General features: G+C 47.5%; 1 protein-coding gene across 1 annotated transcript in view; it reads right to left on the minus strand.

The window, feature by feature from the left end:
• The window catches only part of ARFGEF1 (ARF guanine nucleotide exchange factor 1), a 319,100-nt gene extending 307,383 nt beyond the window's left edge, over positions 1-11,717 (minus strand). Inside the window, exon 1 of the mRNA XM_082258428.1 lies at positions 11,297-11,717. Coding sequence (XP_082114554.1) covers positions 11,297-11,393 — 97 coding nt within the window. The 5' untranslated portion in view covers positions 11,394-11,717. The remainder of the gene's footprint in view (positions 1-11,296) is intronic.
• Between the last annotated feature and the right edge of the window lie 970 nt (positions 11,718-12,687).

Raw genomic sequence — 12,687 nt, forward strand, 5'->3', positions numbered from 1 at the left:
TAGGCCTTACTTTTTGTGATATGCTACAATGTAAACTATATGCTTTGTTTGGCACCCTGTATGTCAACTGCCATAGTATGTCATTTCAAGCCCAACAGTTGGATCTTTGTGGACATCAGAAACAATCTTCCAACACGCCCTTTTGTCATTTATATGCATGAGGCCTAAAAAGGCTGAAGATTTTTTACCTTAAGCCTCATACACACGATGAGAATATCGGACGAATGATTGTCCGTTTATTTTTTTTTTGGGGGGGGGTTTGTATGGTAGTCTCATATCAAAGAAAAAAAAAAAAAAAGTGTTACTAAAGTTACGAAAATTCTCGTACAACAGAATAAACGTCAGAAGTGATGTATTGTATTGTAATATATTCAGTCTTCAAATTTTTCGGAGGAATACTGTACTGATTAAATAAAAATCATTATTTGTGGTATCATATCAGAAAAATGTTAATGTTTGTCCCTTCAAATAATTTCACATGAACTGTTGTGATCGGCTCTCGAAAGTTGCGTACTAACGATCAGATTATCGCACGATCGCTTCGAGAGCTCTATTTTTCTTTTCTGATTCTGCGTACTAAACATTAAGGCCCCTTTCACACTGACGGACTGATATGGTTCGCCTGTCAGTTTTTCAGGTGAGCCCGATCAGACCATCTATTGCCCTCTTTGCAAAGGCAGTTGTACACAGGCATGTCCGCTTACACCCGCCAACATCCAATCCAATCCTCTAAAAACAGATGAATGGGGGATCTGTTCCCCATCCATCTGGTGGATCAGATGGCAGTCCAATGTAAAACGGACAGTCGGCCTGTTTACATCCAACCGCCCATAGAGGAAAGGATCCCAGGAGAACAGAGGGGATATCCCATACAGGCGGATCTTTCTTGCTCAGATACTTGGATTTTCTGGTAAGAGGCTGACCTGTCCTCTCCTGACTAGAGAGGAATATTTGGGGTTTTTCCTGATTTCTCTGGGCTATACTACAACATTGGGTCTGATAATACACACGCCCTTGTATTATCCTATCTAGTAAGGGGCTCATTCATCCACGGTGGAGGTCTTCGCTGCACCTATTCATTGTGTTGAGTTTTGCACCTTGGAGGCCTATCACTTGCATGTTGGATTCACATGGACTTTTCATATTTATTTCTGGACTTTATTTTTTGAAATTCACCATTGCACCCTATTTATTATTGCTCACTCTTTGTTCACTTTTGTTGAGCACATATTATATATTGTTTCGTTTTTGACTTCTTTTGATGTGGAGAGAGTTGTTCTCCAATCCATATTTCACTTGTTCATTTATCATCAATTTTTATCATTGATATATTACCATATTATTAGATATCAGATATCATTTAATAGATTAGCGCACCTGATACACATTATTCATAGAGGAAAGCAGAGCTGTGCCTGTGTCCACTCTGCATAAGCAGAGAGGACACAGACCTGTCATCCACCTGTTCAGTGGTGATCAGTGCGCAGATCCCCCGCTGAGCAGGCGGATCCGCTGGCAGAGTCTGCCCATGTGAAAGAACGCCAAGATGCATTCTTTGTATTAAAGGTTAACAAAAAAATAAATCAATGCTTCTATTGTCAGCTCCCCCCAGTCTTCCCAAATACTTACCCGAGCCCGATCCCTATCCAGCAAGGTCCCCCTGAGCAGCATCCCTGCTCTGGCTCTCTCGCCCTCCTCACTCGACTCAATTAGAGGAATGGGCGCCACTGGCTCCTGCCCCCGTCAATCAAATCCAGTGTTAAGAGAGCAGGAGTGAGGCCGGGCTGCACTGCGTGTGTCAATGGACACACAGAGCGCAGCTCAAGATCGAGCCACGCGTGTGCCACCATAGGAAGCGGCTTCCTATAGTGGCACACAGAAAAGAGGAGGAGCCCAGAGTGCTGGCGGGGCAGCCCAGATGAAGAGGATTAGGGTTGTTCTGTGCAAAACCAGGTATGACATGTTTGTTAATAAAAAAAAAAAAAAGTGAAGTGGCCAATCCCAATGAGTTTTTCATTAAATTTCCCCTGCTTATATCTTTGGACCTGCTAATCATTTTGACACATGCTTCTCACTAACAATAACCTCCACCTACGCGTTTTCACCATATGTTCAGTTGGCAGTGCCCAGGTTTCTGTTAGGTTCACATTCTTGAGTTGTAATGAAATGCAAAGCCACATGTCCAGATACAAAGTATTATTGTGTTTTTGCTGTCCATGGTATTGAAGTACTTTGGGATGATCGGCATGTTTATTACAGAGATATTTTAATCACTACGGTTATAGGAACTCTTCTTCAAACCCATCTATTTTATTCGATTGAATGTCAAAAGTTGAATCAACCAATATCTGAAATAAATATCCTTCAAGAAAGCACAAAACAAAGATCACAAAATATTCTGAGCCACCTAATCAAGCCACGACAATGGATAAAACTGAATGCATCAATGCAAAAAAATAAATAAAAAAAGAAAAAAGCTAAGCCAACTGTAATCTTAACCATCTATTAAATTTCACATCACCAGGCGAAGAGATCAAATCAACAACATTGGCATGGACCGTGTATCACCACCGGATGTGATCAGGTGCTCAGTCTATGTAAATACAAGAAAAATCTTTTCTGCCCTTAGGCAACACAGCTCTGCTTTCCTTCAATGGGATAAACTAGCATCCAGATAACTACTGCAGTTAACAGGCTTTCCATGCGGTTTTTTTAGCCTGTAATCATCACCAGGTGCCTTCAATAGGATATAATTACATTGGTCTGCTTGAAAACAAACCTATTAGTCCATAAATCAATGCCAAACAACAGTCACCATCCAAGGCAATGCTGGGCAACCTCACAGACATATCTGTTCCACTGCTAGCCTACAAAAACAATATTCTGTAAAGTCAGCTGTAGGACCTGTCATTTCACCCCTTCCCCCGTCACAACCAGAATATTTTTCTTTCGGGAACCCTCCTACTTTTTCTGGATTCTCACCTAGGCAATAATCCCATATTCAGTTCACTACAGCCTCCTGGGATACTCACATCACGCATCCCAGAAGGCTCCTGGATACGCTACAGCAATATTTCTCAACTCTAGACCTAAAGTATCCCCAACAGGTCTTGTTTTCAGGCTTTCCATTATTTTGCACAGGTGATTTGATTAGTTTCACTGCCTTAGTATCAACCACAGCCGTTTCATCTAAGGGAAATCCTGAAAACATGACCTGTTGGGGGTACTTGAGAACTGGAGTTGAGAAACATTGCTCTACAGTGCATGTGCCATATTGCCTTATCGGGAGACTGGCCGTCTCTTCCTAGTTCCTGTAGCCCAGTGGTTCTCAACCCTGGCCTACAGGGCCCACTAACAGGCCAGGTTTGCAAGATAACTGAAATACATCCCAGGTGATATCATTTGCTGCTCAGTGATTGCAGTACTCTAGTCTGCATCTCCCCAAGGTAATACTTAAAATCTGGCCTGTTAGTGGGCCCTGAGGACCGGAGTTGAGGACCACTGCTGTAGCCGACCCTGTCATGACATGTTGCAGCACATACATGCCTCTAGAGGGCCTCCTGCAAAGGTCCCGATGACATCTGAGAAGCGGGTGGCACTGCAGGACTAGGTGTGCAGCAGCAGATTCCTATAGCAAACCACTGGATTTGCTGGACATGTATGTTTTTTGCTGAATTCTAGGGTTGCACCGATACTGTTTTTTTAATCAGCGAGTATGAGTACCGATATTTTTGCTCAAGTATTCGCCAATACCTAAAACCAATACCTTTGCGGTGCGATTTTAGCCCATATAAATGAATGGGCTCTAATCGCACTGAGAAGAAACTGAAATAAAATAAGTATTTATCCCATGCTAATATTATTCCCTTACTCTAAAATGTGTGACAGCTGCAAACCAAATTAGTGGTGTTCCCACAACTCAAAAAAGTGTGAATACGTTATTGTATGTTGGAGGAATTTACGTGGCAGTGACGATACGCGTTGGACGGAGTCGGGTAACGTAGTGAATTGGGATGAGATGGGAGCCACAGCCCCACTGAAAGTAGGAAACAAGTGTTTAAACGTATTTTCTCTGTTTTAAATGTAAGTGGATGCTTTTAATACATTGTATGTGCTTGAAATACTACACAGTGGAAAGTATGTTCACTTTCAGAGCCCATTCAGGCTAGCGCGCCACGACTTTGGGGGGCGACCTGTGAAGTCGTGTGCACCGTGACTTCGGCGCGACTTGCAGAGACTTCACATAATGGAAGTCTATGCAAGTCGCCTCCAGGTCGCCCCAAAGTAGTACAGGACCCTTTTTCTAAGTTGGAGCGACTTGTGTCGCTCCTATTAGAACGGGTCCTGTGCTAATCAATGGACCACGACCGAGCGCGACTTGTCATGCTGACAAGTCGCGCTAATGTGAATGGGCTCTAACTGAGGCGGTTGCGGAAGAGAGAGGAGTTTTTTTATTTATATACAGTCCACATAGAAGCCTATAGTGAAACCCGGAGAGGGGAGGAGAGGACATCACTCAGCTGTTTAGGGCCTGGAGTACATCCCAGCTGGGGAAGGCGATGTTGGACCTATTGAGGTGAGCGCAGTGGTGAATAGGTGACGGGGATTGCTGCACATGCATGCATTTTTTAGACCCACACAGGTTCACAATTAAGGAGCACTCTTTTTGAAGATTGAAGAATTTATTATTTAGGGACTTTACTTTGAATTAATGGTTATTGGATGAACATTGCTTGTTTTAATTTTAACCCTTGAAGGATTATGTTATTGTGATTCACACATGATTTAAGCAATTTGAATAAGCGCAACTAACCTACAATGCCGTATTTACACTGCAAAGAATTGCAAGCGATTTAAACAGGAATGTGGTCCACTGCTCTTCTGTAAATTAAGGCTGAAATCACTATAACATGCCAGGGTTCACTTGGGAGCGATACGTAAAACCGCATGCGATTCAGACAGTAATTGCACTGCATTCCTGTTCAAATCGCTTGCAATTCTTTGCAGCATGATTTGAGCCCATTCATTGCACCGCAAAAGGTACCAGAGCATTTGCATGAGTACTTAGTATTGATGCAACACTACGGATGGCCCGGTGAAAAAGGTAAGAAGGGGGGAAAAATTAGGGATGGGGGTCAGTAGATTAAAAGGTACTCTTTAGGTCACGCAATATATTCTCAAGATCAGAAATATACTTTATATAACAATGATATGAATTCTACATTCAACTCCAGATCTAACTAGAGACCTTCATCCTAATATGGTTCCTAAGTGGATGGGTTTGTTGGGATGTCAAAATTTTTACACACGATTAAGCTGCCAGTTGGTCCAATTTAGAAAGCAATAGGCAAAAGTAATGCCTCGTACACACGCATCGATAGTTGGCCGTGAATTTTCGGCCAACGTCCGATTGGCCGATTGTTGGCTTGTTAGTATGATGCTTTCAACAACCGACTGCGACTTTTCGGCCGAACAAAATCTGGTGTGCAGGCTATAAAATTTTTGTTGGCCGTCAACAGAACGGCCGATTTTCCGTCAGTCAGTACAGATTTCGGCAGACAAAAATCTGATGAGCAAGACTGGGCAACCAACACATGACATCACTTCTGCAGTTGGTTGTTGTTGGCCGAGAAAATTAGTGTGCAGTCTAGGCACATTCCAACCAACACAACAACACAGGACAAAAGACGGCCGATTGGTCGTCCAATAATCGTTGCATGTGTACGAGGCTTAAGGAGCCAGGGATCACCAGCTTCCACTGACAGCAACGTCAATGATCAGATCTATTTGGCACCACTGAGGCCCTTTAGACATGTCATCTATCCAGCTGCAGGGATTTGTACAAAAACTCAGGTTCACTTATCTTTTTGATGGTTGACCTGTCAGGATACGACAATAAGGCTGGCTGCTCAGTAGTAAACACACGTGTACCAAACAGCAAACCAATTTAAAAAACTGGAAAGAACTTAAAGCGGAGTTCCACCCTGGATTTGTTTTTTTTTTTTTTAATACCCCCGGGACAGTCAGGGCTAGTGCATTCCACAATGGCTAGCCTCTGATCTGTCCCGGGTTGCACTTACCTGCAAGACGAAATACTTACCTTGCAAACGTCTTGTCCAGCGCTGCCATCTCAGATGTGGGCAGCTTGAAGCCAGCGCGTCCTCTTCGGCGTCTTCTTCCGCCTTCTGTGGTCCCACGATGCTCTGCGCCGGCCCCGACGTCACTTCCGGGTCGCGCGCGTCATCCCTCCACAGCTTCTGGGCATGCCCAGAAGCTGTTTAGAAGGGGATGACGCGCGCGACCCGGAACTGACGTCGGGGCCGGTGCAGGCGCAATGATTCCTGGGAGCTATGACGTCCAGCTCCCAGGAATCATTGCAGAGCCAGGAAGTGACGACGGGCCGCGGCCGAGGAAGGAGGAAGAAGGAAGTAAGGTAAGTATATTTTCTTCGCTACGAGGTAAGTAAAAAAAAAAAAAATATGCGATTATCCATTTCTTTTTCAGGTGACCCGGAGCGAGAAGATGGAGGTAAGTATAAAAATAGGGTGGAACTCCACTTTAAAGACTGGAAAATTAGATTGCCCAATCTGCAGAAAATAATACACAATGGTGATTCCATGATTGGTAAAATTCTAGAATTGCATGATTCTCTAGTGATTAGACAGATCTACAAGCAAATACTCAGGGTAACCATGCATTAGAATATCGGAGTTTATTTATTCCATCGGCACTCTTATGTGCTCTGCATCTTCAGACACACAGAAATCTACATTGCATGACACATCTGGTAACCACAGAGACAAATACAATCCTATTGTGTCCATTGTATAGTCACTGCAAACTCTGGAGAAGGCAACAGAAACGGCACATAGACCTGCTGGAACCAAACATGAAATATACCCAATGAAGGCAAAATAAATGGACATCAGATATTAGTCATCAACAGTGACTTCTAAGGCCTTGTGCACATGTTTCCATGGCAAAACAAATTGCGTATTTTGGCGCCCAGGAGGCACCTACGAGCGTTACTCTCACACAGCGTCATATGTCCCCCACACAGTAAGTCCGTGTTGGGGCATATGCCACCATTCACATATGGCCCTAAAGACAAAAACGTAAAGTGTGCAAAAAGCAGCGTACAAAGTGTATCACAGCCTGTCATTGACAGGCTTCTGGCAACGGGCTGTACACACTGCCTGTGCTTCCCGGGTATTGAAATAAGCCCCTTTGGTACACTGTACGGGGGAATGCACCCATGTGAACAAGGCCTCAGGCTGCCATCAAAAGTAGACTTCATAGATGACCACAAGTACAAAACAATACATTTTAATCAGACATTCATACCAATGTGTGCTCTGACGTGTTCTGTTAAAGGCGCCTTTAGCATAAATGTAATAAACGCACGCACAATAATAAAATACAAAAGAAATGTGCATTTATAAAGCTATGCATTGAATTCTATGCAGCATTGCACCCACGATCAGCCATCATGGGTGTACTGCACGGGTGTACTGGTTTCCATCCGTCCAGATTTGACGGATCGGATGTCAGCGGACATGTCTCCACTGACATCCGATGCCCCATAGGGATGCATGGGGGAGCGTTCAAATCCGCCAAAAAAACGGACAGGCGGATCTGAACAGTCCCCCTGTGTGAAAGAGCCCTAAGGGTCCTTTCACACGAACGATCCAATCAGATACTCCTGTCAGTTTTTTAGGCGGATCTGATCGGATCCTCCATGCATCCCTATGGGGCAGCGGATGTCAGCGGAGACATGTCCGCTGACACCCGCTGCCATCTGCATCCGGACGGATGGAAACCCTATTTTCCATCCGTCCAGGGGATCAGATCTGATGAGAGCAGACAGACGGTCCACTCTCATCCGATTCCCCCATAGAGAGCAGCGGGGCTCTGACACCTCCCTCTCCGCACACAGAGCGGAGACGGAGCTGTCACCTGCCTGCTCAGCGGGGATCGGCGGATCGATCCCCGCTGAGCAGAGAATGGAGCTCATCGCAAGGCGGATCATGCGAATGGACCCTAAATATCAATGTATCATGAAACATTACATTTGATTTACTGAAGGCAAACAGACTGTGCACTTTGGAAGTTATTCCAGAACTTGGCAAATGAGGTAAAGTTTCTCTTTTCAAAGAATACCCAATCACATTTAAAGAAAATTAAAAAAAAAAAAATAGCATTTTTCCAGCACTTGATTGGATGATGAAAGTCTGCAGAGCTTCACCTCATTTACTAAGCTCTGGAGCAACTGCACTTACAAAGTGCAGTGTTTATTTGCCTTTAGTAAATCAACCTCCTGTGTCAAAAGGTGAACAAAGCCTTCACAGCCGCCGTCCCTTTCATTGGAACCTTGAGAAGCCTCAACACATGACATGACTTACCTGCACTGTTTCTGGGCAGCACAGAACACCCCGAGCACTGATGGTCCGGCTCATTTATTTACACTGTATATATCACTGTCAGTGTCAATGAGGCCACAATCCTAAATCTGCAATGACGGGACAGATGGTTCCATCCAATACAAAGTCCAAAGTCACAAGAATTACCAACACACCATCAAAGGGAAGAACAGGCAAAACATATTATATTATATGGTATATATTTCTATAAAGTGAGGTTTGGGGCCAATCAGGACCCCTTCCAGGTCATGACAACAAACAGCACTACACAGACAGACCAATCACAAAGCTTGTTCTGGATAGTTGGGGGATTGTGATTGGTCTGTCTGCCTGTTTATACTTTGTGTGCACCGCTCTTTGCAGTCACTGCCTGTCTGAGGAAGGGGATCGGAGTACAGTCATCCAGAGTATTAGTATATACCTGGATGGTGAGATGTGCCGGGCCGTACACCACATCAACACAGCATGTGTCAGACACAACCACACTCCTCATAGACAATGCACATGGTGTACAAATAGCTGTGAGTGCCACCTTTATATCTGTCTCCGCCCCCTTTTCATCAATGTACCGATATCTCCGCTACTCGGCACTTGTGTCTTTATTCCTATCCCCTGTCACTGCTCATTTCTACCTACCGTTGTCCCCACCCCCTGTCACCTCTATGTACCTTTGTCCCTGCCCCCGCTCATTTCTACCTACCCTTGTCCCCACCCCCTGTCACCTCTATGTACCTTTGTCCCTGCCCCCGCTCATTTCTACCTACCGTTGTCCCCACCCCCTGTCACCTCTATTTACCTTTGTCCCTGCCCCCGCTCATTTCTACCTACCGTTGTCCCCACCCCCTGTCACCTCTATTTACCTTTGTCCCTGCCCCCGCTCATTTCTACCTACCGTTGTCCCCACCCCCTGTCACCTCTATTTACCTTTGTCCCTGCCCCCGCTCATTTCTACCTACCGTTGTCCCCACCCCCTGTCACCTCTATTTACCTTTGTCCCTGCCCCCGCTCATTTCTACCTACCGTTGTCCCCACCCCCTGTCACCTCTATTTACCTTTGTCCCTGCCCCCGCTCATTTCTACCTACCGTTGTCCCCACCCCCTGTCACCTCTATGTACATTTGTCCCTGCCCCCGCTCATTTCTACCTACCGTTGTCCCCACCCCCTGTCACCTCTATGTACCTTTGTCCCTGCCCCCGCTCATTTCTATTTCTACCTACCGTTGTCCCCACACTTGTCACCTCCATATACCTTCGTCCCTGCCTCCGCTCATTTCTACGTATCCTTGTCCCCACCCCCGTCACCTCCATGTACCTCTGTCCCCGCCCCCCGTCACCTCCATGTAGCTCTGTCCCCGCCCCCCGTCACCTCCATGTAGCTCCGTCCCCCCTCCCATCACCTCTATGGAGCTCTGTCCCCATCCCCATCCCCTGTCACCTCTATGTAGCTCTGTCCCCACCTCTATCTCCGCCCCCCGGTCACCTCCTTGGACTTCTATCTCCGCCCCCCGGTCACCTGCATGGACCTCTATCTCCGCCCCCGGTCACCTCCATAGACCTCTATTTCCGCCCCCGGTCACCTCCATAGACCTCTATCTCCGCCCCCGGTCACCTCCATAGACCTCTATCTCCGCCCCCCGGTCACCTCAATGGACCTCTATCTCCGCCCCCTGGTCACCTCCATATACCTCTATCTCCGCCCCCGGTTACCTCCGTGCACCTCTATCTCCGCCCCCCGGTCACCTCCATGCACCTCTATCTCCGCCCCCCGTCACCTCCATGCACCTCTATCTCCGCCCCCCGGTCACCTCCATGCACCTCTATCTCCGCCCCCCGGTCACCTCCATGCACCTCTATCTCCGCCCCCCGGTCACCTCCATGCACCTCTATCTCCGCCCCCGGTCACCTCCATGCACCTCTATCTCCGCCCCCCGGTCACCTCCATGGACTTCTATCTCCGCCCCCCGGTCACCTCCATGGACCTCTATCTCCGCCCCCCGGTCACCTCCATGCACCTCTATCTCCGCCCCCCGGTCACCTCCATGCACCTCTATCTCCGCCCCCCGGTCACCTCCATGGACTTCTATCTCCGCCCCCCGGTCACCTCCATGGACCTCTATCTCCGCCCCCCGGTCACCTCCATGCACCTCTATCTCCGCCCCCCGGTCACCTCCATGCACCTCTATCTCCGCCCCCCGGTCACCTCCATGCACCTCTATCTTCTCCCCCCGGTCACCTCCATGGACTTCTATCTCCGCCCCCCGGTCACCTCCATGGACCTCTATCTCTGCCCCCGTCACCTCCATGGACCTCTATCTCCGCCCCCTCCATGGACCTCTATCTCCGCCCCCTGTCACCTCCATGCACCTCTATCTCCGCCCCCTGTCACCTCCATGCACCTCTATCTCCGCCCCCGTCACCTCCATGGAGCTCTATCTCCGCCCCCTCCATGGACCTCTATCTCCGCCCCCTGTCACCTCCATGCACCTCTATCTCCGCCCCCGTCACCTCCATGCACCTCTATTTCCACCCCTTCTATGTACCTCTATCTCCGCCCCCTCTAACCTCCATGTACCTCTGCCCCCCCCCCCCCCCCCCAATGTAGCTTTGTCCCCGTCCCCTATCATCTCTATTCCCACCCTGTGTCACCACTATGTAGCTCTATCCCCGCCCCTGGTCACCTGTGTACCTTTGTCCCCGCCCCGTCTCATCTCTATGTAGCTCTATCCCCGCCCCCTGTCACCTGTGTACCTTTGTTCCCGCCCCGTCTCATCACTATGTAGCTCTATCCCCGCCCCCTGTCACCTTGTGGCACACACAGCCCCTCCCCCTGTCAGCCTGTCCTCCTCCATTGTCACAATGCCGCCCAGTCATCTCACCTAGGGCCACCTCGCAGGCTTTGCGGAGCTGGCTATGGTGGGCTCTCTTCACCTCCTTGTCGCTGAGGATCTTCTCCAGGGCCCGGGTGAGGAACATGGTGTGACGATGGGGGTTGTACGATCCGAGGCAGGAACTGGCAGTACGGAGTCCCCGGCTAATGTCCGCCCGGCGGGGGCCGCCCCATCACAGCCCTTCTCAGTGCACGTCACCCCCGTCCGTCTCCCGGGGAAGTCTGGCCGCGGCTACGGTGACGGGGATCAGCTGCTCAGGGAAGCTCGGCTCTTCTCTTCGCCATGTTGGAAGGAAGCGACGTCAGGGAAAGCCCCGCCCACAGCAGACACTGCGGCAACACCCGGGGGCGGGGTGGGGAGGAGGCCGGGGCGGGGCCAGCCGGTGTCCCCCCTCACACCTTCCAGGGACTGTCCCAGGTGGGATCCCTGACCCCGGAACTGTTTGCACAGAGTGACCCAGCCTGACATACAACGAGTATATTCCAGCAATAGAAATCCTCTACTTGTCCTATCACAGCTTTCCTGCTCACTCCATCCATTAATAATAATACAGTGTGTGTGATCCCAATATCTCTGAGGTCCAGATATATATTTGGACACAGGCACACTTCTTGTTTTTTTTCAGGTAACATATTCAAGCTATGGCCACTTCTCTCTCCTACATGTAAAAATCATTTTTTGCTGGAAAATTAATCAGAACCCCCAAATATAATCTATGTTTTTTTTTTAGCAGAGACCCTAGAGAATAAAATGCAACTTTTTATGTCACATGGTATTTGCGCAGCAATTTTTCGGAAAAAAAACTTTCATGAATTAAAAAAAAAAAAACAAAACAGTAAAGTTCGCCCGATTTTTTTGTATAATGTGAGAGATAATGTTACGCCGAGTAAAGAGATACCCAACATGTCATGCTTTAAAATTGCGCACATTTGTGGAATGGCGCCAAACTTCGGTACTTAACCACTTAAGCCCCGGAAGATTTTACCCCCTTCCTGACCAGGGGGTATTTTGCGATTCGGTACTGCGTGAGTTTAACGGACAATTGCGCGGTCGTGCGACGCTGTACCTAAACGAATTTGACGTCCTTTTTTACCCACAAACAGAGCTTTCTTTTGGTGGTATTTGATCACCTGTGCGATTTTTTGATCATGCGCTATAAACAAAAAAAGAGTGTCAATTTTGCAAAAATAACAATATTTTTCACATTTTTTTATATGAAATTCCCCCCAAAAAAATGTAAAAATCAAAATTTTTTAACATTTTCACCCAATTTGTTTTATGCTACATATGTTTGGTAAAAAAAAATTGCAAAAAGCGTATTTTGATTGGTTTGCGCAAAAGTTAACGCGTTTACTAACAAAGGGAAAGATTTTTGTCAT

This window comes from Pelophylax lessonae, assembly GCF_965119305.1.
Source record: "Pelophylax lessonae genome assembly, chromosome: 5".
Classification (NCBI taxonomy): Eukaryota; Metazoa; Chordata; class Amphibia; order Anura; family Ranidae; genus Pelophylax; species Pelophylax lessonae.